At 38.6% G+C, this 26,208-nt stretch overlaps 1 protein-coding gene across 1 annotated transcript in view; it reads right to left on the reverse strand.

The window, feature by feature from the left end:
- Positions 1-23,915, reverse strand: part of ephb3a (eph receptor B3a) — a 35,364-nt gene extending 11,449 nt beyond the window's left edge. Inside the window, exons 1-11 of the mRNA XM_084411296.1 lie at positions 23,532-23,915; positions 19,855-19,919; positions 16,373-16,657; positions 14,879-15,266; positions 9,868-10,023; positions 7,656-7,991; positions 7,167-7,291; positions 6,621-6,777; positions 5,704-5,812; positions 1,566-1,618; positions 843-965 (exon numbers count right to left, since the gene is read on the reverse strand). Coding sequence (XP_084267422.1) covers positions 843-965; positions 1,566-1,618; positions 5,704-5,812; positions 6,621-6,777; positions 7,167-7,291; positions 7,656-7,991; positions 9,868-10,023; positions 14,879-15,266; positions 16,373-16,657; positions 19,855-19,919; positions 23,532-23,595 — 1,861 coding nt within the window. The 5' untranslated portion in view covers positions 23,596-23,915. The remainder of the gene's footprint in view (positions 1-842; positions 966-1,565; positions 1,619-5,703; positions 5,813-6,620; positions 6,778-7,166; positions 7,292-7,655; positions 7,992-9,867; positions 10,024-14,878; positions 15,267-16,372; positions 16,658-19,854; positions 19,920-23,531) is intronic.
- Positions 23,916-26,208: the final 2,293 nt, after the last annotated feature.

A 26,208-nucleotide genomic window follows, 5' to 3' on the forward strand; every position in this document is an offset into this window, starting at 1 on the left:
TCTGTCATCATTTACTGACCCTCAAGTTGTTCCAAACCTGTATGAGTTTCTTTCTTCTGCTAAACACAGAGGAGTTTACAGTAGCCATTGACTTCAGTATGAGGTTGGGGGGGTGGGGTGGGGGGGGGGGGCAATGGAAGTCAATGGGGTCCATCAACTGTTTGGTTACCCACATTCTTTTGTGTTCAGCAGAAGAAAGAAATTCGTACAACTTGAAGGTAAGTAAATGAATTCATTTTTTGGGTGAACTATCCATTTAGGCTATTTAAATAATAGCTATTGTTATAAACGAATATTTTAAAACGTTAATCTTTTTTTCCAAGGCAGTGGTTCTCAACTGGTGTGTTGCAGATCTTTTCAAAACACTGGCTATGGATAGCAGGGAAAAACACTGCATGCAAATTATTAAATGCAACTGATCATGCAGTCCTCAATATTTATGAAAACAAACAATCTCATTAAAAGGGAGCCTGTCCAATCAAATCAGTTTTTTTTTCATGCAAATTCATAAATTACATTGTAAAGTATAGCCTATTAGAATAGAAAACAGTTCTTTTAAATTGTAACAATTTCACCATATTACTATTTTGACCTTATTTTTGGATCAAATAAATGCCGCTTTGATGAGTATAGCAGTCTTATTTTAAAAACAATATGATTTTTAATCGATACAGTTGGACCATTGCAATTCATGGTGATAATCATAAATATCAACTATTGATTTTAAAGACTTTTGTGTTACTTTTGTATGATTAACAATTTTGGTCATGTAAAATCTGGGCCCTGAAGCAAAACCAGTTTAAAACCACTGATCCATCCAAGGCATGTTGGGAATGGTTTACCTGCTCCAATGACTTCCTCTATCTTCACACATGAGATGTCAATCTCTCGGGCAAACTCGTGAACTGCCTCGTTCGGGTCCTCATATGTAAAAGGGTCAATGTAAACTTTTACGCCCGGTGATACTAAAACGAAAAGAAGTAAAGAAGAATGTTAGTTATATATATATATTTTTTTTTTTATATATGTAGGCTACACTGTAAACATTCTGTTTAAAAAAAAAAAAAAAAAAACATTCCATTGTACCAATAAAAAAAAAAAAAAGACTTAAATAAAATATAATCAAATTCAATGTCCTTTTACGTTTTTTTAATCATAAATAATGGAATTATTTTTTCCTACCAAAAAACAACAACTTTTTGACATGTGCTTCACTGTATATACATAAATGCCATGATGAAAACAGATATACATCTCACTATAAATTCATACTTTTTTACTTCCAAAAACATACATTTTTACAGTGAAATTAATTAAACCAATTAACTTTTTTTTACTGTAGTATTTTTGTGTTCTTAAACAATTAAAAAATATTTTTTACCATAGTATACTTGATACAATAGGTTTCCACCAGGTCATGGTGACTTAATAATTTAATAAAATGTAATATATTTTTAAATATGTTACATCATTGCACCATATTCACAAGCTTTCTCTTGCCACATCAGTAAATATGTATAGCAAGAACTATATCTTTTTTGTAAACAGGGTGCAGTTATACTCACCGTACTGCTGCAGTTTTTCCGTATACTCCAGCTCAGATCCAGTACGCTGCCGTCTGTAACCAGATTATACACACACTGAGAGTCTGGCTTAAGACTGGATTTACACGGTACAGGCAAACACACAAAAAATGTTTTAACTGGGTCATCTTGTGAAAGAGAACATTTGAGTGCTTTAGGTATTTCATATGCTTCAATCATCAATTATGTCCCTCAAATTGCTAGTTTTAATCAATCTAAACTTATGAGGATGATTCACCCCCCTAAAAGCCGGATCTAGGCCTTTTCAGCCATTTCTAGTCATTTGCGCCTAATTGCGATACAGTACATGCAGGATTCAAAGGCCGGGTCACCACAACAAGCGGCGCGAAAGATCACCCGTCAAGACTGTCTTGTCGTCGCCTCTAACCAGAACTCCTCCATTACACGGTTCAGATGAGCCGGAATGTAGGTTATACTCTAAAAACAGTAAGTCAATTAACACCAAATCATAGGTTGGATCCTTAAGTGCGGAACAAATAACCAGGCCCGGAACATACATGCTAATCTGTGCTCGGTTCATGCCTGTATCAAGTGTCTGAAGACAGTGAACAGTGTATTTAAATTTCAGGATTCTCATTAAGATCTCTTTGTTTCACTAACTCCGCATAAGTAGCGCGTCTGAAAGGGAACGGGAGCAAAGGGGCCTACTGGAATTCGCCATCTGTGGGATTCCTTTTGTCTCTTGACCTGTGCTAACAATGACGCCTGCTGCTAATTAGCATCTCATCTCCAATTTAAATGTCAGGAGGAAAAGAGTGACGCTTCAGCGCGCACACACACACAAAGAAAACATTGGGATACTAGCGCAGAGGGCATGAATGAGAGAGAAGAAAGAGCTTGAAGCGGAGAGGAGGAGACGCTTTGGCACAACAAGGCGGTCACAGTCAAGAAGAATGTGTCAAATAGACACAGTGGCAGTCTGCCGTCTCTGGAGTGATTGGCAACGTCCCAGTCTTCGTTCGGATCTGGGCGAAGTGGCCTCAAATGAGCATCTTGTGAGAGCCTCATAAATATCCGAAGTCAGACGCACTTTGAAGTCTGTTTTGCAGTGCCCATCTTGTGCTATTGAGTTTGTTTGACACCAAGTACTGAGGCATTGAAATGATAAACAATACAAATAGCCCTTTGCTAAGTCAACATGAAATTTAAATGGACCCCGTTTACTTTCGTGCTATCTCACCGCGAGTTCCTGGTCTAAAGGCGCGGTCGCATTAGCAAAATTGCAGGATGATTTCACAAGCAAAAAAGGTCTATTGTCTATTGTCAATAGTGTGGCGATGTATTAAGCATAGCTCAGAAGTCACGTTCAAACCAAACAGCTTTCTGTTGGTCTACGTGGCGAATCAACCTGAATATGTTGTGAAATCTGCGTTTGGAAATCTTTCGCCCCCACGTGAAATTCTTACTTGAATGGACTCTTTTTACATTTCAGGGGTCATTCTCAGAAGCAGAAGTTGTCAGATTTGAGTAAACTTCTGTAGTGGTGAATGGAGGAAGACAGCATATATAATTTTTGCATTCGCATTTGCTCCAAGAGCAAAAGGAAAAAAAAAACACCATTGCGCTTCTCTGACTTTACAAAAGAGGAAAAAATAGCGAGAGATTGATTACGTTGGTCAGATGAGAGAAAGATGTGAAATTTGCCATCAATCCCTCAGCAGTTGAATTAGAAATGCAGCAGCGTTAACTAGTTCTCTGTAATTTATAGTGTTTTAAATGTACATTACATATTTTGTTTAAAAATGATATAAAAAAAACAGCCCGATTTATGATGTTAATAACTGTGGAAATGCATCATCACAGTTTGTGAAAAGGGTCCAAGGCTGGATTTCGCCCGCAAAAATTTGCCAAAAAACAGTAAATGTGACCGCACTTTAATTGTGCATAAATCAATCAGTTCACGCAATTCCAAATATATATATATATATATATATATATATATTAGGGGTGTAACGATACACAAAACTGACGGTTCGGTACGTCCCACGGTTTTGACGTCTCGGTTCGGTTCGGTTCATCTAGGTTCATTTAGGTGAGGTGGGGGGTTTAGAAAGCTACATTTTTTTTATTTTTTTTTAACAGTGCTTTAATTAACAAATTGTGTCTTTGTCTTTAAATTAATTCAATTACAAGTAAACGTTTCACAAGGATAAAAAAAATCATCTGCTAATGCTGTAAACTATATAGGAGCCCTTACTTGCACATTACTATAACATTAAAGCTTAACAACAGAGCCTAGACTTTTAGCCTAAATTCCGTTGCTATTTATTTTTAGATATAATAATAATCAACACTCAAGTAACAAATTGTATGAAAACATGTAAACTGCACATAAGGCAGTTTTTACATTAACATATGTTTTTACTTTAATTTATTATTGAATATAATCATTTACACAGTTGCTGTCATTTTCATGACAGATATTTTAAACATACATTAAATAATCAAGATGTCATTAACAGGTTAAGTAAAATATAATATATAGGCTAATATAGTGCATTTATTTAGTGAAAGAGTTCATTTCATTAGCAAACCAACAAACTGTGGACACTGAATGACTTGCCTGAGGTAACTGTTAAATAAAGCTATGTGAAAAACTAAGCGTTTTATTGACGTATTTCCGCTGTTTAAAAAACACTGACTGACTAGTAGCCTACGGTAATCTGTCCCGCCACATCAAAGAGCGCCAAAACGACATTTAATGTTTGAATTTCGTGATCAAATAGACAGAATTTGAAAGATTACACCTTGCTCATTATCGAAAGTAACAAAACACTGAGCTTATTGCGATTAAATGTGGTTAATGGTGGTTAGGCAACAACACTGTATTCGTTGTGTACATATAAGACATGAGGTCCAATGAGCCGGGACAGCAGGGGGCGGGGCGGGCGTGTTCGGTACGCCATGAGAGTATCGCGATTCGTATCGTGGGTGGTGTATCGCGGTTTTTCGGTTCGGTTCGAAAATCGTTACACCCCTAATATATATATATATATATATATATATTAGTGCAGTCAAATCGATTAATCGCGATTATTCGCATCTACCATGAATATTTTTGTTAACATTATATATGTGTCTGTATATATATATATATATATATATACAGTGCTATGCATAAGTGAATACACCCATGCTAAAGTTGACTAAAAAGAGGAATAAAAAATCATATTTTGGAAATTGAACTTAATGCCTTAATTTAAAAAATTAGGAAAATTCCAACCTTTAAGGACACCAATTTTCTTTGTGAATGAATAATGTATCGTAAATAAAAATGTTCTTCCTTAAAATACATGGTGCATAAGTGAGTACACCCCTATGTTAAATTCCCATAGAGGCAGACAGATTTTAATTTTTAAGTATTTTTTTTTTAATTTAAAAAAAAAAAATACTTAAATACCTTTTTAATACCTTTGGAATTAAAATAGCCCCACATCATCACATAGCCTTCACCATACCTAGAGATTGGCATGATTTTATTTCAGTTAGCCTAAAAGCTAGTTTGATTTGCATTGAGAGATGATCTTATGGAAAGTACCCCATGCCAATCTCTAGGTATGGTGAAGGCTATGTGATGATGTGGGGCTATTTTAATTCCAAAGGCCAAGGGAACTTTATCAGGATGCATAGTATCCTAAAATTTTTTTTTTTAAATACTTAAAAATAAAAATCTGCCTGCCTCTATGGGAATTTAACATAGGGGTGTACTCACTTATGCACCATGTATTTTAAGGAAGAACATTTATTTATTTACGATACATTATTCATTCACAAAGAAAATTGGTGTCCTTAAAGGTTGGATTTTTCCTAATTTTTTTAATTAAGGCATTAAGTTCAATTTCCAAAATATGATTTTTTATTCCTCTTTTTAGTCAACTTTAGCATGGGTGTATTCACTTATGCATTGCACTGTATATATATATATATATACTATATATATATATATATATATATATGTGTGTGTGTGTGTGTGTGTGTGTGTGTGTATATACACAGACACACACATACACATTTATATATATATATATATATATATATATATATATATGCATACTGTGTATCCCTAAGATATGAATGGGTGTTCATTGATAAAACTTACCTAAGGCAAACAACAGCAATGACCACCATGGCAAGGATGACCACAAATCCAGCAGCGGCGGAGCCCACAATGAGCGGCAGCAGGTCCTGTACTGACCGCTCTGGGTCATCTGTCAGATGAATTTAAATTTATTTACAATACCAATAATGGAGAAATATAGGCAAAGCTTCATGATATTTCTTCTAAAATCCACCAGAAACAATAAAAACAGACATAGCTGTAAGAGTACTGAACCACTTCCAACCACTTCTGTCCTGATTTCTTCGAGGGGAGGGTCTATGGGCGGGTAAATGTATGTGTTTTATTAGATCTTTCGATCTAATGGACAAAATAAGCTCACGCAATTTACATATGAACGCGCCCGGAGACGACGAAAAAACATATGAAGAGCATCAGCTTTCGTTTCTACTCTGACAGCCGCAAGATCACGCTAAACACGGTGAGTGTGTGTTAGAAATCAGGAATAGTGAGAGAACATTGTGTTTGGTATGTTTTTCGTCTTCAAACCAAACTTGGGTCTTACCTAGTAATTTTAAATCCCATCTGGCTAGCGCGCTAGTTTACTCAGTAGGCGGAGAAGGTGGTCTGTAGTGGCTGGTCGAACTCATTCAATCACATGAGCGTTTACACTACGAAAGCAATCCGGTCAAATGCGTTTTCAACTACCTCTGGAAGTGGTCGAAAGTGGACAAGCTCAAAAGGTTTTAGGCCCTATTTACATCTGTATTTAGCATCGTCCACTTGTGATCCAATCGACCAAAATGCATCTTAATACCAGATGTAAACAGGGCCTTGGAGAAACAATTTGGATATTACAGAGATCTCATTTGTGATAATCCTTTCCTATGCGTAGGTTTACATGGTTTGCACTTGGCCACTCAGTATCTTTGCAACAGATGCAAAGTACGTGTCCTTACCATACAGACTCGTACTGAAGTCCACCGGGCTGCTATAACGTCCGTACCCGGCTACCGTACGAGCCCGTATCTGCACGGCGTACACCGTGCCAGCCTTTAAACCCTCCACTTTGGCCGAGGTGTGCTGGGCGGTGACCGTGTGCGAGAACAACTCTCCCTGAGAAAAAGAAAAACACACACACTGAACGGCCAAAACTAGACTCTCGAGTCATTCAATGCTTAAAGTGAATGTTTAGTTAACAATTTTCACTGCAATTAGCAGATCAAAAGTATTTGAAAAGACATTCCACGGCTAAAACTGTGATCCAAACACGCGGCAGCAAGTAAATCCTATAGACGGAATTAAGCGCCACTCTTTTTAGCATTAGCCACTGGGTTTTGACCAGTGGCCATCTGTTGTTCCATTGTACTCCACTTTAAGTCGAGCCAGGGTTACTTTGAGCTCACGCCAGTTAAACCCATGCTGGGTGCCTGGTGTAATGTCATCTGGCTCAGGTTCAAGAGTTCTTCAGTAAGGGGTGATTTAGATGCGCAGCAGTTCCTCACCCTCTCCTGGTACTTGATCTCATAATCCAGGATCACGCCATTGGGCCGCTCTGGGGGCAGCCAGGAGAGGCTGAGAGTGCCAGCTGTGGCCCGCATTAAGTGGACGGTGGGGACCGCGGATGGAGCTGGAGGTTTTAAGAGATGGAGAGAGAAAAAGTTGAATAACTTTATTAGAATAACAGATTAGATTGTAAATATATAGTCTGAAAGGTATATTGTCTGTTCTGATTGCACGGACAGCAGGGAAATAAAATGCTCAGATTAAACAAAAAATTGAAGAGAAAACACTTCAACAAACAATCTGTACTGTATTTTGGCCTAATTAAATGAATACAATTCTGCAATTTTATAATAGTGTATTTTAATACTTGTGCCACCATTTAAAAACCACTTGAGGCTGTGCTTTGCTGTGAGTTTACCTTTATCGGGGGGGGGGGGGGTCTCTTGTGGTTTACTGGTTTATTAGACAATTGAAAATGAATCTCTCACCTGCTTGATTGGTGGTGATATTAACAGTGGCATATTGCGGGGAGGCTGGACTCTTGGGGGACACCCCGTTGACAGCCTGGATCTCAAAGCTGTAATGGGTGTGTGCCTGTAGATTCCTCAGCGCCGCCTGCCTCTCGGCCAGACCCAGTCGGCGAGGAGACACCTCCACGTTATCGTCACACCGTGCACAGGACCCGCCATCGTGCAGGCACTTTTTACACACCACGTTATACACCACGTCCCCTCGCCCGCCTAAATCCCGTGGCTCGGACCACTCCAGTAACACTGAAGTCTCGTTCACACTGGAGATCACGTTTAAAGGAGACGAGGGAACAGCTAGGAAGACAACGGTAAAGTGTTATGCTTGTGGAATATTTATAATTTAACTCTTTCCCCTCCATTGACGGAAATTTCTGTCATTTATGAGACGGAATTTTCTGGCTTTCTGTGTTTTCACTGTTATACTGTAGGGGGCGCTATTACGCATCTTCTGAAAGAGTACTGAATATCCTGTTCAAAAGACATGTAAAGAAGAAGCAGAAACAAGCAAAAGCATATGTAAGCAGATGCATATGTAAAATAACGCGATCTTCAACATTCGATCCATCATAGTCGATCTAGGACGAGGTATAGGACTATGAAGCTTTGGATAAAATTACTCGATCTACTCCATTTGCTGTATGTTCTGATCATCATTATGAATCTGATCCTAACACATTTTTCTCAACTTTTTGCTCAAAATGTTGCTTTTTTAATGAAACTTACCCACATTCAAGTGTTAAAGGGATAGTTTGGCTCCAGGGGGATAAACGAAGGCCTTCTGAGGGTTATCCGTGCGGTTTTGTCGTAAAAAATATACATATTTAAAACTTTATAAACGAAAATAACTGGCTTCCGGCAACGGTCGACGCGCGTTCACAGGAGATGCCGGCGTATGACGTAGCGTTTGATTTAGCTATACTTCGTTCTACGTCACGACGCTTACTACGCTACGTCCTACGGATTACCCTCAGAAGGCCTTCATTTATCCCCCTGGAGCCGGATGGATTACTTTTGTGAAGGATGCATGCACATTTTTGGGACTTGAAGGAGGTGGACCCCATAGCTTCACATTATAACCACTGAAAGATCTAAGACATTTTCTAAAATAACTGAAAATGTGTTCGTCTGAAAAATGATTGACATATACATCTCGAACGGCTTGAGGTTGAGTAAATCATGGGTTTTATATCATTTTTGGCCGAACTATCCCTTTAAATAAAAGAATAAAACAGGTTTTTTGTTAAAAGCAGAGGCTCTGTTATTTCTTTTCATATATTCATCCAACAAAATATTCTGGGGGCCATGAAAATTGTGTGAAAATTATCAAAAATGCTGCCGGTGGCTGGCAACTTTTTTCAAAAACACTGGCGGGTAAAGGAGTTAATGCAATGTCCTGGAGCGAAACACTTTCTGCACATATCCTACAGTACATGTTTGGTCAGGAATAAAAAAAAAAAAACACCTTAGTTTTGTAGATCATTACACAGTAATTCAACACTAATTAAAAAAATCAAGATGCTCAAAGTCAGGCAGTCATTGGTTAAATTATCTATAAATTATCCAAAAATGTCTCACTGGGATTAACAATGCACTCCATAGTTAGCTTGTCAGGGTTAAATCTATAACCAATGAATCTTGCTCAGTGAATCATAATGTAAACTAATTAAATCCAGAAGCTGGATTTTCATTGCACAACTGCCTAAGGAACTGGAAGCTTTGGTTACAATTATTGAAAAGGAAAAACAAAACAAAAATCCCTCTTATTTTGCATACCTCCAACACAATTCAGTTTTTTTTTTAAATACATAAATTATAAACAACATTCAGGCTTCCTGAAAATGTTTCAAAAGACCTCCACTGCAAAAATGCTCTCCAACCGGGGGGTTTTGCAACATATTGCATCAATGTGTGAACTCATGTGATATTTCCAATTAAATCCATGTGTCAAGACTCAGCAGCGCTGAAGCTAACTAGTTATAATCGCACACTAGATGCTGAGAACCGACGGGCTTACATTAGCGATCATGACCTTTTTGTCAACACGCTTTTCTGTGTCATTAGCCGCCACATCAAACGGGGCGAATGCACAGAGCAGACCTTCTCAACATACAATTAACACAATGTGGGAGCTATTTTAATTTAACAAGTGGCACTGATGGTCATCACTTACTAGTGCAGGCCGTGTCAGGGGGGTCGCTGTCAGCGCGGTAGTAGCCGTTTTGACAAGGGCACATGCTGGACGCCCTAGAGCTGGCCCGGCTGTTTGGAGGGCACGGCGTACAAGAACCCTCGCCTTGTTTGGATTTAAAGGTCCCTGGGGTGCACGCTAAAGGAAGAAAAAGGGTGTCAAGTCATGCCATTTTCAAAAATTAACTGCAAAAATACTATGCAAAGTGAAATACAAGTGCAATTTTATTTAGTACAATGGAAAAAAAGGTTGACCTAAAACATTTGCTTCTAAATTGAATTTAAAAAATAAATAAAAATAACTTCACTGGATCAACCTAACACACATTAAGCTCATTAACGGACCATTCAAGATTCAATACCGGCTCAATTCACCGCATTTGTGGCATAAATGACCACAACGAGTCCCTACTTTTCTTTTAAAAGAGAGAAAAAAATCTTGGTTGTAATGAGACGCAATGGAACAGAATGGAACCAATCAAAAGTCTAGCCAAAAAAACCCTAAAACAAATCTGTGTTAACATGATTTTAAACCATTTTGAAACATCACTTACTAAAGAAAACATAGGAAAGCTATGTAAAGTTATATCCAGTTTACTTAATTGCCATGATGCCTGAAACCCCAAAATGGCCGTAAAAAAACAAGAACAACTTTACAACTCAAATAATACTCAAGCTTTACCATAGATTTTAATGTTTTTATATTATAAGCCCTACATTTCTCCTTTTAAATCCTACAAAAATTGGCCCCATTCACTTCCATTTTAAGTGCCATATACCGTAACTTCATTGTTACGACAACGAAAAGACTAAAACCCTAAACAACCATAAAAATGACAAGAACAACCTTACAGCTCAAACAACACTCTAGTTTTAATAGAATCATTCATGTAAGTGCTTTCATATCATATCTGCTTTTGAAAAAATTGCCTTCGTTCACTTCCAGTGTAAGCGCCTCACCGTAACTTCATCGACCTGACGATGTAACGCCTAAAACCTAACAACCATACAAAATTCAAATAACACGCCCCCATTCACGTCCATTGTAAGTGCCGCCACATAAACTTTGATTTTTAGTAATCAACATTATACCACAAATGTTGTCAGTTGATCTTAACCTGGAATATTCCTTCAAGATTACCACTTTTTACAGTGTACCATGTCGCCACTTGATATCTGAAGTAAAATCTGGGTCACGAACCAGCTGCAGAATTTTGCAAAAATGGCACACTTCAGAATACGATTCGAAACATTCATAATAATAACGAATCACCCAAGCTCAGATAAAGTTAGTCTGCTAACCGCGCCGCCGAGGCCAACCTGAGCTTTATAATGATGCGCTAAACACAGTCCGTTTCTTTTGGAAGAAAATGGCTGATGTAACAGTCTGGCTGGAATCTGCAGCTTTCACAAAGCTCTGTTTTCCCTGTAAACAAGCCGCCACGCCCGTATCTCCAGACAAAACGCTGCAGTTAATGAGGAACATGCTGAGAATCGTGTCGTGCTTGTGACACCGTCAGTGAATTACAGCACATACAGAAAAAAACCCATCTTCAGTATTTCTTCCCATGACACATATCGCTTCACGGCTAGTGTAATAAGACAGTGGAACATCCGAGAGAGTGGCCCCTGCTCTCAAACCTTAACACGCGTGGCGTTCCGCATTCAGACCGAGTGCGAGAATGAGACGGGAAGAGCTTTGAGAGAAAGAAAAAAGTGAGAACATACCCAACCTGACAGATAAATGTTAACTGGTCTTGGCTGTTTCCCTTATGTGTGTGTGCAGATTAATGCTGGAAGGTGATAAAGGAAATTAGACGCACTCTCCATTGGCCACGGCGCATCTCACGGCTGTATAGCGCGGCCCTGGAGAGTCGTTTATCAGTCCTTTAAAGCAAGCTCTTAACCTTGAACAACCAGATGGAAACAAATGAGCCGCCACATACTGGCAATCTCAAAGGAAGTTCCCCCTCTGTCCACCAGTTCCTTCCCAGAGAACAGTCCAGGAGGCCCGTCCAATTCACATTTTATTACTCCGAGCCCACCTCATCATTCGCTCGCGCTCCCTCTCTCCTCCCCCACTCTCTGTAGTCTATCTTTTAATTTTCCCCATTACTCTCCCAGACTCGCGTTTGAGAATTGGTCTCGCTTTCTGCAGCAGCATCCGTCTCTGGTATATCGCTCTGTTAGGGCCCTATCAGATGTGTCAATGGAAGCTGTGGGCTGCGCTGTTGGCAGCTTTGTTCTCTGACACCACTGCAGTCCTCCACCCATTACTGAGACTCTCTCTCTTCTGTGCTGAGCCCAGATAAGGTCTGCGGAGAGACTGTGGATGAGTACGGCTCCAGACTCCAGATTCTGGACTGGCAGGCTATACTAGCCTTGTTGAACTCCTATATTCTGGCCTTTTCATATTCACCTAAAAAACCCTATTAGCAGTTTTGGCACTTTAACCCCAGAATGCAAAAAGGAATCCAATTAGCGAATAGTCTTATAACTTGTGTCAAACCCATATGACTTTCTTTCTTCTATTGAATAGAAATGGAGAATGTACTTACTACTCCTTTTCATTTAATAAAATTAAACAGACAAAATTAAAAATTACAAAACAAAAGCTCCATAAACGTTTCATAAAAGTAGTTAATGGGACTACTCACAAAGGAATTCCCATTTACTTTTATTAAATGGAAAATAGAATTATTTATGTTATAAGTTAACTTTTGTGGTCTTACGAGACAAATTTGCAATATGACAAAACCTTCCTTTAAAGGCGTGCTCAACTGAAAGTATTTGAGTAATATAATTAGGGTGTAGCTTTTATAAAATATCCACTACTGTTCAAAAATTGGGGGTCGGTAAGATTTTTTAAATGTTTTTGAAAGAAGTCTCTTATACTCATCGAGGCTGCATTTATACTGTGGCAGTAATATTGTAAAATATTAAATTACTATTTTAAAATATATTCATTTGATGTCAAAGCTGAATATATTAAAGGTATAGCGGAGGATTTTCTTTTTCCGGGTGGATCATCAAGACTATTGGTCCTCCTAAGTGTCAATCATTCTGGTGATATGTTTACGTAAGGCCGTCGTACGTGCTCGTGCACATGATTCACACGATGGCGTGCGCTCAAAACACAGGTTGGGCTTCCCACTGATGCCTCAGTAGCGAAGTTTCTACTTGACAGGTTAAGTTTGGCATGCTATTTGGAGAAATCCATTTAAAATCACTGCTAGTAAAAGTTAATGTAAGCTATGATTAGCTTATGCATGCTCTCTCGTGCACACATTTAAAGGGATAGTTCACTTTGAAATTAATTTTTGATATGTTTTAGCTTACCTCAAGGGCATCCAAGATGTAGGTGTCTTTGTTTCCGCAGTAGTTTCAATTTTGATATTTTTAGGTCAAACCGTTCTTGTCTGTCAGTCATATAATGCATGTCGATGGTCACTGGCTCAAAACACAAGCACAGAGTCCAAATTAAAACAATTCCCCATCGTCCAAATGAAACAATTCCCCATCATAAGTACACATTGATGGCCTAAGACACGAAACGAGCGGTTTGTGTGAGAAAACGAACAGTATTTATATCGTTGTTATCTCTTGAAAACAGCACACGTCCAAATGATCTGACGGCGCGGGCGGGTATAGATATATACATAGATTCGCCTTGGCTACTGCAGTTCATTGGAACGAAACCGTAGCCAAGCGACATCTATGTATATATCTATACCCGCCCGCGCCGTCAGATCATTTGGACGTGTGCTGTTTTCAAGAGATAACAACGATATAAATACTGTTCGTTTTCTCACACAAACCGCTCGTTTCGTGTCTTAGGCCATCAATGTGTACTTATGATGGGGAATTGTTTCATTTGGACGTGGGGAATTGTTTTAATTTGGACTCTGTGCTTGTGTTTTGAGCCAGTGACCATCGACCAGCATTATATGACTGACAGACAAGAACGGTTTGACCTAAAAATATCAAAATTGAAACTACTGCGGAAACAAAGACACCTACATCTTGGATGCCCTTGAGGTAAGCTAAAACATATCAAAAATTAATTTCAAAGTGAACTATCCCTTTAATAGGCGTTCCCTCTCGGGAGCAGGTAGAGTGTTGCGCATGTGCATTTTTTCAAAAAGTGGAGAGGGCGGTTCTTTTCTAAAATTCGGGAAAATCCTCCGCTATACCTTTAAGCAAACATTACACCAGTCTTTAGTGTCACATGATGCATATTGAGCCACATATGTAATGCAAAGCACTATGGGCCAGATTTACTAAACAGGGTAAATTAGCATGAGAGCGCAAAAAAAGCACCAATGGGAGTGGAAAGTTCTGTCCGTGATCAACTAACGACGTGCAAATTAAAGAACAGACGCAGTCGAATCATTTCCATAATGACCAACACAATCTACCAAGAGCAGCGCAAATTAGCATCTGGTTTAAGACATGCTTTTTGGGCAGTAAATAATGGCGCATATACCTTTAAATTGACTAGCGCAAACCTTAGTAAATCGCATTGTGTGGCTCATTTAAATACTCTCCTCCCAAAAATTCCTAAGATGCATATGCAATAAGGACGGCTGCAAAAATAATGCCTTTTCAGCACAAATTTTCCACTGCATGTCTTAAGTAAATCCTGACAACGCCAAAAGAGGGTTTGCGCTGGCGCAAACTGTTAGTAAATCTGGACCTAAATGTGAAATTAGTTCAAATCATCAAAGAACTAGTTCACATCATCTTCAAATGTTAAGAAAAGCCCACTTAATGTGAAAAATGCTATTCTGTGTGAGGTATGCTTTAATTATGTAAAAAATTAGCATTGCCAGTGACTGCTTAAAAGAGGATAATAAAACCTCTCTGACCTGCAAGTAACCTTTGCGTTGCTTCCATGCAGATTTTATAATCCGTATTGTAGCATCTGCCAGCATACACTCAAAAGCTTTAACCAGAATCCGCTTTACTCAGATTAAAGAAAGCCAAACACTTACCCTGGCACTGAGTGTCTTTCTTGGCCGGCTCAAAGCCCGGCATGCAGGTGCACGCTCCCACGGGAACCATCCATTCTCCGTCTCCGTTACAGTACAGCTTTAGAGGGACCGATTCCTCTGCGGCGTTTGGCACGCAGGCTCCGGCAGCGATGACCAGAGACGTGGCCTCCGCACCAGTGGCCGTCTCAGGGAAGACAGCGAAGTTGGCAATGGTGGTGGAGCACTTTTTAAAGAAGATCCTGGCCGAGATGAGGGACATGCAGGCGCCCAGGTCCTGGAAGGCCAGGTAGAAACCAGCTTTGGAAAGAGGACCGAAGCTCCGTACTTTGGTGTTGACGATTCCCGATTCCAGCAATGAGAAGCTCTCGTCGGGGGCAATGGTGTCCACCTGGGATAAAAGACAATGGATTAGGTAAAGACATTCCATTGGACGTTTGTGTCCAATCACATCTGGTAGGGACCTATTCATTCTGTCATCATTTACTGGTGCTCTTCGGTCATATTTGAACAAAAAAATGTACATTTCTTTTTTTTCTTTTCTTTTTTTTTTACTTGGTGAAACTTGGTAAAGGTTTTGGCACTTGCCATGTGAACACAAAAAAAGGTTAAATGGTCCTGTAAAAAATATAGTCACACGGTATAAAATGACTGCATTGGAAATGAATGGGAGACCAATTTTATCAAGTGAAAACTTTTAGTACTGCAGCCAAACAAAATTTTACTGAAAGCTCATTTTTTGAGATATCAAGCTTAAATTTGGAACACAAGTAGTTTAGATTTATGGCTTTGATTGTCTTGCAGTTTTAGAGTAAAACATGATTTTGAAAATATATATATTTCATATAAAAAAAAATAAATCATATTTTTGTGAATTTTTCATAACAATACATGTAAAATTCTGCTACTTTTTTAAAACTTTTTTTCACTTCAGCAATAATCTGCCAAGTGTCGTCTTTGAAAAGAGTTCAAACTTAAGTCTGTGCTCAAAAGCATTCAAGATTTACGACAGTTTTAGTTGGAAATTCTATTTTCAGGTCTATGCTTTAAAAAGTAAATAAATGGATTATTAAAAAAAACATTATCAAACAAAAATATAGTACAATTATATCATTGACAAAAAAATAAAAATAATTCCCTATTGATTGATTTTCTAATTTGAAATACTGTATTTCTCTTTTGCTGAAACAATGGTAAACGTGACAACACCTTAAACCTGTATGACTTACTTTCTTGAGCCCAAAAAATTATATTGGACCCCTCTGACATTCATTAAATGGGCACTAACATAATATATTATTTTATGTTTCACAAAAGATAGAAAATCATAACAGGTTTGGAATGACACAAGGGTGAGTAAACAATAGAATGTTTGTTTTTTGCTAAACTATCCTTTTAAATATGTGTTATATTCCGAAGTAAATAGTGAAAATGCCACTATTCACCAAAACATTGCAAAATGTATCGTAATGCAAAGTGTTAAATTGAAAATCAGACCTTCACGTAGGGATTCTCCCTCCAATGTGGGATGGTTGCTGTGGCAATGTCTCCATCCGATTCATAGTAGAACAAATTAAAGGTCTCCTTGCAGGAGCCGGGAATATTGGGAATACTGCCACAGTCCCGCACAGAGAACTTGAGCTCCACGTAGACCCGAAGGACTCCTCGACGGGGGATGAAGTCTGTGCGGAGCCAGTTGTTCTGATTGGGCTCCAGTACGTTACAGACCTGGTAGGTCCTGATGGGGCTCAAGTGGTCATCATATCCACTCACTTCCTCCCACTGAGAAGGGCACAACACACTGTCACTGACTGCACAATCAACTTTCTTGAAATGTTACTGCATCCAGTGCAGTGTAATTTACCATTTAAGTCTTACTGTGTTGCTTCCTACCAAAGAAACAAGCAAAACATGGAACCCAGTGAGGTTATAACTTGTGACCTTCCTCACTCTTTATAGTGAAATCCTTCTTTGTATATAGTTTCTATTGAATGTAACAGAGGTTGTGTCTCATTACAAAGGCTGCATCGCATTTGTTGGCTGCAAACGTCATTGAGGCTGCTTCATTTCAGTTAACTGACCACTACATTACAACAATTTACGCTTCACTAGGAATAACGATCAATTTGATAAGGGTTACTGTTCTGAAATAAGACTTTAAAACTCTAATCCTTTTTAGGACGCAGCCTTCAAAATGAGACACGACCTGAGTGTCCTGATCAAGCGCAATGTAATAAAGATACTAGGGGTGTAACGATACCCTCAAGTTATGATTCAATATATATCACGATACTGAACTCACGATACGATATTATTGCGATGCTCCAAGACATATTGTAAAAGGTTAACAAAATTTTTACCGTTGATTAAAATGCAAAATTTGATATAACATTGAATAGGCTTGGACTTGGTGCTGGTAACCCAAGGAATTATTACAAAACAGAATTATTTTAGACGAATATGCTTGCACTCTGTCACTGATTAGATCTATTTAAAATAACGAAGGCCACTTTTTACTGGTAACATAAGACATTTGGGACTCTCAGGAGGACCCACAAATATGGACAAACAAATTCTCACTGGAAAAAGTGTTGCAAAGTGTCTGATTGGGACACAATGTCACACAAAACATTAAAAATCATAAAATCTAGATCTATTGATTGATACTTCTAAATTGTGCCCCAAAGCAGCACTAAATGGAAGCAGGAATAATGAACGACTCAAATGCTCAATTAAATTCATGTCGGTGGTTAAGGTAAATAGAAATGCTTTCTCAAAAGTGACATTTGGGTTCCCTGAACTTCTCACAACACAATTAAGAGGCATCACAGCGAGTGGTAGCATGTGTTTATCTCCAGGTGTGAAGGAACACATTACTTATGATGATGCATGCCTTTTGAGATGCCAGACATCGAGCACAAGCCTGCGGAAAGGGCTGAGCTGCTTAAGATTGTTGCCATGGCAACCCATAATTTCCATTGACTGACTTCGCATGCACATTCCAAAGACAAATCATGCAACGGGAGCGAGTGGATTTGGGTGGGGGGGTGTCAGGCTTAAGGTCAGAATCGCTGTGGTTAATTTCTTCACCAGTCACATGTGTAAAATAAACTGCTGCTGTAAGTCTCCAGCATACATAAGTGCATTCTTGCAAACAGAGAGGTTGAGAGCGATTATTCTTGTTAATGGCCTCCTTTCATTTGTCTTGTTAAGACAAATGAAAGGAGGCCGTTAACAACACATTATAGAGAGGACCTTTTTGACTGTGTGTCAAGATCAATTGGCCAAAAATGTTTGGTAATTTGACCTTCAATATTCAGGTTTTAAAATATCATGTGGTGCAACACTCATAAAATGTATAGGGCACAACTGGGCAAAAAGTGAACCGGGGTAAAAGGCACCTTTGAAACAAAGGTCTTCTTAATGAAGGTAATTAAATCAAAAGCTTTTCAATAACGGAAGAATATGTAAAAGTATGGTATTTGGGGTAAAAGGCGCCCCTGCTGTTGGGGCGGAAGGCACAATAATTAACATGATAATAAATAGCTGAGTTTTCCATTTTTTTATATTACATGGTTAGATTCAGATGGTAAATATCATAAATCAAGTTGGGTGTCCACCTTAGAGATAATTACCATATATATACTGAAACCATTAAAAAAAATATATATATATATAAGATAAAAATCATATCATATAATAAAATGCCATTTGTTGTTACTCTTGTAAATCTATATTACATTATTTTGGGATCTTCTTCAATGATTTCAGAATCTTTACTTTTTTAAATAATTTTGTTTCTGTATTTTTTTTTTTTACATATTTTAATGAGAGCATATCAAAATAAACAGAAAATAGTACAAACTTTGCTAAAGTGATTGTTTTGTACATTATTAACTAAGACATTATTGAAAACAAATTTATTTTAGCTAAAGTATTTGTGTAAATCCTTTGTGCCTTTTTCCCACGCTGGTGAGCCTTTTGCCCCAGATTTTTTAACAAAATAAACAACCTTCATGATTTATTTTCACCAAAAAATATCTGTTGCTCCATCCCTATTCACTACTCTTTTTTTTATACACTATGGGAGTAGTGAAAAGCAAATGTTTCTGTTGAACCCTATGAACAATTCATTTGTAAAAACAAAAACGTTTACTTTTCTTGCCTTAAACTGAATTTTTTTTGTATTCAAAATGTAAATGTACACATGTATTCAAAATGTTAGAAATTAGAAAGTCAAAGTCATTAAATTGTACTTCATGTTAGGAAGTCATTCAATTTAAACTTTTCTTGAAAATGGTTGAAAATCTTCACAATCTTTGTCATATTTTTGTGTCATCATTCAATGTGCACCAACAAATTAATTTAGATAGCACAGGTACGTCTGCAAGATGTCTGTTAAAGATCACTTCATCTGGAAAGCATCTGCTGTTAACTTACATCTGATAGACGTCTTTAAGATGTCAGTTTTACACACATTCTAAATCATAAACATCTTAAAGACATTTTCTAAACGTCTATTTGACATCTGACAGGAAACATCCTGTAGATGTATTGCAGATGAGCAAACGCTCTAAAAAATGCGTCTTCCCGAGGTAAACGCACATCAAATAGACGTCTCCGTGATGTACGTGTGCTATCCGAATTCTCACAGTAAAAGTTTTGGGTTACACTCTCAGAAAAAAAGGTACAAAAGCTGTCACTGGGACAGTACCCTTCAAAAGGGTTCTAATATGTACCATTTAGGTACTAATATGTACACGTTTGGTACCAATATGTTTGTACCTTTGAGGGACTTAAATGCACTCTTTAGGTACAAAGGTGTACCTTTTGAAAAGGTACCGCCACAGTGACAGCTTTTGTACCTTTTTTTCTGAGAGTGTAGGGTAATTAGAAGTGCCATTTTCCAGTCAATGCATGTGCTGATTAATATCCACCCTTATGGACAATCACAGACAGGAAAACGTTACAACACTCACCCCGCTTTCTGGATAGGTGGTCCACGCCAGCTCTGTAGTTGCCCACCTGCTGTCCATAAGAGTCTCTGCAAAACAGGCAATCAATGAGGCTCCGACAACAGCAGCCTCCATCCCAAACACAAACAGAGCATCACGGTGCTGAAAACTGTAATTTAACCGGCTACAAATCAAAGCACTTCACTCATTTGAATTCCCTGCATATGTGGAAGGGCCTAATCACTGTTTTCACTCCGCACACTAATAATGCGATCCGCATTTATCTACCCACTCCAGCTCTGGCCTGTGGCTGATCTGAGAACAGATCCTGTTGCGTGCCGCAGGGATGCTCGCTGTTTCTCTAAATACACTCCGATCAGTGGAGCAAAACTGCATGAGCCAGCTTCCGCAAATTAACCGCACATTCGAATGTTTTATTCACTTTGTAAGTCGGCGTCCGATGAAGCCTAGCGCTTGCTTCAAATTAATGTGACACGCACACATCTGCAAGCAAATCCATGGAATATTTAGAGCAGAACATCAACTTAGCTGATTAAGGCCCCGGTAAATACGTGTATGCGTCGCGCACTGGCAAACACACACATGGTGTTTATGTGGATTGTGGCTACACCTCGCTTATAATGGTGCTGTAAATCACAGAGAGAGTTAATTGTGTGATGAAATAGCTGTAAGGGCATCTCGCTGTGTGAAATATTCATAAATTGGGGGGGGGGCAATCTTTTGATCAATTCCTTATGATCGCATTCAGTCTTTCCTCAAGGCTCTTTGCATCTGTGCATTTGTCTGCATCGTGGAAAACAAAGTCATGATTTTCATCAGTTTTACACAAAGGAGCTTATTGCTGTCTGTTTCACACAAATGAGTGTACAGGATGTTCTTTGAAACTTTGTACTGTACAGTCAGCAGATTTACAAAACACCTCATTATCCTTTGAAATCGTTTGTAACTCCACTAGACTTTCAGAATGTAAAACTATAAAGAAAAGCAAACAACCTTTAAAGGCAGTTTTACAGTGTTTGCAGGAGGAAAATAATGATGGCGCTTATTTGTTTTATTACAAGAAGTATATTAACATGCAATTTAAAAATTGGTTTTCATTCAGAAAATACTCATGCAAATGCTTTGAGGCCCGTTCACACCAAGGACGATAACCATAACAATTTAATAATTGTTTAATGCTATGAGAATATGTGAAATACACATCACGACTATAACGGTAACGACACAGAGGAATGCTATTGATAAAAATGACCAATCAGCCAATTAGCCAATCAGAATTCTTACACCTTAATGAACTTGAGCATTAAGGCGTCAGATGGCATAACAGCAATGCAAACAGATGACAAGACATGGTATGAAATATTATCATTATAGTTACTGTTCTTGGTCGAGCCTTTTGTCCGACTGAAATCATACCAATCCAGTTTTTGCAAAATCGATATGAGATTGTAGCTTGGTATCAACCAGAATGTGTACATGTCAATCGGACAACAATTGGACTTAACATTAGGCGTTTACAACAGTGATGTGCAGTGGACACAACACAAGCAAGGTATGCTACAAGTCCGTATCAGTTATTTGTATATGCGTTATATGCAATATATTCTCTGTCAGTCAGATTAAAGGGCCATTCACACAGAGTTTTTGCATTAAAAAATATGAGATGGTATAGTGTAATGGGGGGGGGGGGGGGGGGGGAACGCAGTTAAATTTAAGCCTTTTAATAACCCTGTCATGCACGAGACACTGCAAAAGACGCAAGATGTGAGCGCAATACTCAAACACATTCATTTAGCATAATGCACAAAACGGTGCTTGATTATAGCTGTGTTATTATCATGTAATAACAATATAATAACAAAAGCAGTAAAACAATCTCCCTACTTTAATCCACAGCAATGACAACCACTAACTGGGCTAAAACCCTTCTCTTTCGGTTTATATTTATATACCATAGTGCCTGGAAGGCTTCTGACAGATGGACTGAATTGACACAGGGGACCCTGGCTGCAGCTTTACACTTTTCCTCTTGTCATGAGGTGCCTGGCTCACTTGACCTCCATTGGAAGTGTAACTAATATAGTCTGTTAAGAAACCAGCTCAGAAACTAACCTATGAGTCAAATACCTACTCTCTCTCTCTATCTCTCTCTCTCTCACACACTCACACTATCGATTGAGATCCTGACGCTGAAACTGATGAAGAATCGAGGTAGTCAAGGCCAAGGTGAAGGAGTATCGGGCTTCACTGTAGTTAAGAATTACTGGGACATGACCAAGGTGCATAATGATGCCCAGCTATGCATGTATCAGCACATATAAAAATATGTAACAAAATCCTGCCTTAAGACTGAAATTTTGTAACATTGTCAAGCAGCAATTTGTTTTGAATGTGAAATTAATCATTTTCAAGCATTAAATTACAAGAAAGCGAGACTAATATATATATTAGTGTGTATAAATATATAAACACACACATGTACACACATTTCTATATAAATATACTGTATATTTTTTAATTACATTTGGGCTTGGGGGCTAGAACATTTGATGAGGAGACTAACCTATTCATAAGAGTCGTCGACAAGAACGTAGTGTGAAGTCAACAAACCTCAAAGGTATCAATAGCTATTCCGAAACCACACCTAGGCTCAATGTTGGCACGTTTCACCTCACCACTGTTTTCAAGATAGCAACTTGGATTTAATTTAAAAATGCATTGTTACTTTGAAGCGACTCCTTTTTCTCACCTAGCCTATAGTCCTTTGAACAGCTGTGATCATGCAAGCCAATTAACATGTGTGGCAATTACACTGATCGTGATGCTGCTATCATCACTATCTGGGTAAAAGCCTTTGGGGTGAAATGTGTCACACCAGAGCAACAGGGGGCTTTCAGCAGTCCTAAACCATGTGTCACAAGCAACACAAAGCACATCTGAAAATATAACAACTACATGCGATTTTTTCCCCCCAGAAATGATCAAAGCAGAACACTGATCATAAGCTCACAAGACTCAACACTTGCAAGCAAATTAAATAGATGCTTGGATGTGTAAATAACGTCTTCATTTAACACAACGAATACTAATAAAATTGATTTAGTCTGTGTTTTTTTATGGGTTGTTATAAAAACAAAGGCAAGGAGCATGTGGACAAACAGCATCGTCTGTGTCAATACATGGACATGCCATTACACAAACATCTCACTGGTCATCTCACTGGTAAAGCTACAGAAATATAATTCCACACGGAATAAAACATACCTTTGGTAGGCTATATCAGAATTCTTCAGTGTAATGGGAAACAAATTTAATGATGATTCAGTAACTGACACATGAGCCCTAATATTGCTAGTATATCGAATTCCCTCTTTTCATGTAGCCTATTCACTTTAAACGCACAAATATATTGTATATTTGCAGCCGACTGCATATTCAACTGCATCCCTGTCCGAAGAATAAAAGGCAAAATCACGCCAAGACATTTAAGTTTTGGTCGAACGCGAAGTTTTCGAGCACGAACGTCCGCGCGGTACGTAAAGCTTTAGTCCAGTAGTTTTTTTTTTGTAATGATATATTGTGCATTTATTTATTTATTTCATAAAAGGAATAGCCAGCTGATGACCATAACACCCGGTCGGAAACCGAGTAGCCCCGTAACAAAGAGCGGTTACACTTACCCTCAACAGCGAGAATAACGGGAACCCAAAGGCTGTATAATAACAGCGAATAATCCATTGTCATGAAGCTTGAGGTTGCAACATGAATAGCGTTTTGTCTATATGTCACCGGGACAGAAAGTCTCGTTAAATCTCAGCATATGAGATTGGAGGGGCGAATTCACGCCTTGAGAAATTACAGCCTGAGAAAAAAAAAAAAAAAAAAAAGCCCAGCTCCTCTTGGTTTGGTTGTCTTCAGGTTTTTCATTCACAACTGTTCGCACCACGGAATCCACGACCTCTTTCGTGAGCGCAGTCTATCATGGTCTTCTACATGTGTGGCATCATCCTCATCTTCAGTGTGAAAGAAGCTGTTGATTCTCTGCGACTGCACGGAGGAGTGTCAGTTGCGAGGTATGATGGGGGGGCGAAAGCTCTATGGTCCCAAGGCAAAACCCTGCGGGATTCCGCTGTTAACTTACAGACTAAGTACTCCCCCAAGTTATTTTATTTATGCAGTTCATACATTTTTTTAAAGAGAGTGTTAAATCGACATGTATCCATTTGATTGAAAATGCCTTTATAAGGGAAACCAGAATCCCCAGTGGCAATTTGTGGCAAATCAGTAATGTATGGGTATTCTTTGATGCACAGCGCCACTCACTGTTTGTTTACTGCAGGAATTGGTGTTCTGTATTTTAGAAGGGAGAGACTTGGCAAATGGCCACGACTATTTGTGTAACAGTCACCCAACACCAATAAAAAAAAAATCACCATCCAGCTTTCTGCTGATTAAATAATGGGCTGCATGTTGACAGGAAGGTTATGGGATACTGTAAACAATCTTCAAAGCTGTAAATGAATGATATCCTGCTGGACAGTGCTAGACATATTACTTCTGAAATGTAATCTTGTACTTATTACTCAACAACATTTTTTAGCTAATCCAATCTGGTTATCTTTTGGATTCATTTTGATCTAACTGTTTTTTATTTGGTTTCACATGAAGAAATTACCTACAGTTTTGACAGGAGAAACAGAGAGAGGAACATATTCCGTGAACTAAACTTGTATCAATCCAAAGTGTGTCTTCCATAAATTATTTCGTTACTTATGTTTTCATGAAATACTAATTTTAAAGTGTATTATAAAAACGAATTAACGCTCATCAAGTACAAATACATTTGATTAAACAACAGTAAGATTAGTGAGTATTTTGTCATGGTAATAACTTCAAGACATACATTTTCTGAAAGGAAGGATTGCAACAATGTATAATTAACCATGCAACAATGGTACTTAACAAAAAGCCACTTGGGGACAACAAAGAGATGCATTTTAGATGTATTTAGTATATGTTTTGTTTAGATTTTGTTTTAACACCTTGACTTGCTGGAAGATCATTGTGATTACTTCAGTTTGAAGTCATAACAGCAAAGAACATGATATAATCTCTGGGAAAATATATGATTCACACACTGAAATAAAACCCAGCAGACGCACTACACTACACTTAAACCCAATCATTGCATCATGGTAACTGGGAAATCAGGGGAGATCATTCAAAGATTTGCGGTAAACGGAACACAATTCAGACTCTTGAGGGAAACGGCTTCGATCTTCGGGTAAGACAATCTTTGATGATGCAAATATTACCTGGTTCAGAGAACGCTTAAATCTCAGGGATTTGATAACGTCTGATCATTTGATTTAGTCCTGCTTTCACCAGCAAATGCTGAAAGACACTGATCAAAGTATATCTCACCATGTGCTACATAAATTCAACCCTTGTAACGCACGCAGTACTTCAAATTCTTGGGCATCCTCACATCTGTTTCAAGAGGCGGATGTCAACAGGAGCTTGTTTTTTAGTGTTTGGACAGCTAGCCACTGGCAGAGGTTGGCTGGGGAACAGAAGACAGGAAGAAGAGAGAAAGATGAAGGGGAACAGAGGGAGGGTACCGGAGGGCCATGCGCCGAGTCAATACAGTAAGCTGACAGAAGTGGATGAAGCACTCCCCCTTTGTGGCTCGCTTTCAAGACACAGCTGAAATATAGAGCTGCTCGGGCCACACGGGTGCAATAGACAGGTGTGGCGATGAAAACAGCTTTCAGTTTGTCACTGCTGAGCCTGCGAATCACAGGAATATTGAGCTTTCTCTGAAACCAAGAGTAGAGCTGGTAAATGCTATCGCAAAGGTCACTGCTCTCTTCTCTTTAGCCCTGAACTTGGCAAACTACGACCAGATAATGGATATTTTTTCAGTCGTTTAAGCATTTGATCATTACAGAGGCAACAGACCATAGCTGTGACCCACTTCCTCTCGCTATTTAAAACACCTCATCACACACTTTGTTTTCCTTTCTTTGTAGAGATCATCAAGGCTTCGCTGAACCTCAATTATGATTTAGAGCAGGGTTTCTCAAACTCGGTCCTGGAGGGCCACTGTCCTGCACAGTTTAGCTCCAACCCTGATCAAACACACCTAGCTGTGAGTTTCTAGTGATCCTGAAGACATTGATTAGCTTGCTCAGGTGTGTTTGATCAGGGTTGGAGCTAAACTGTGCAGGACAGTGGCCCTCCAGGACCGAGTTTGAGAAACCCTGATTTAGAGACTAGCCAATGACAAGAACCAAATGCTGACATGCGACACAGCATGGGTGTGGCAAGCAACGGACCCACGGAAGGTTTCATATC

Source organism: Rutilus rutilus, assembly GCF_951802725.1.
Source record: "Rutilus rutilus genome assembly, chromosome: 6".
NCBI lineage: Eukaryota > Metazoa > Chordata > Actinopteri > Cypriniformes > Leuciscidae > Rutilus > Rutilus rutilus.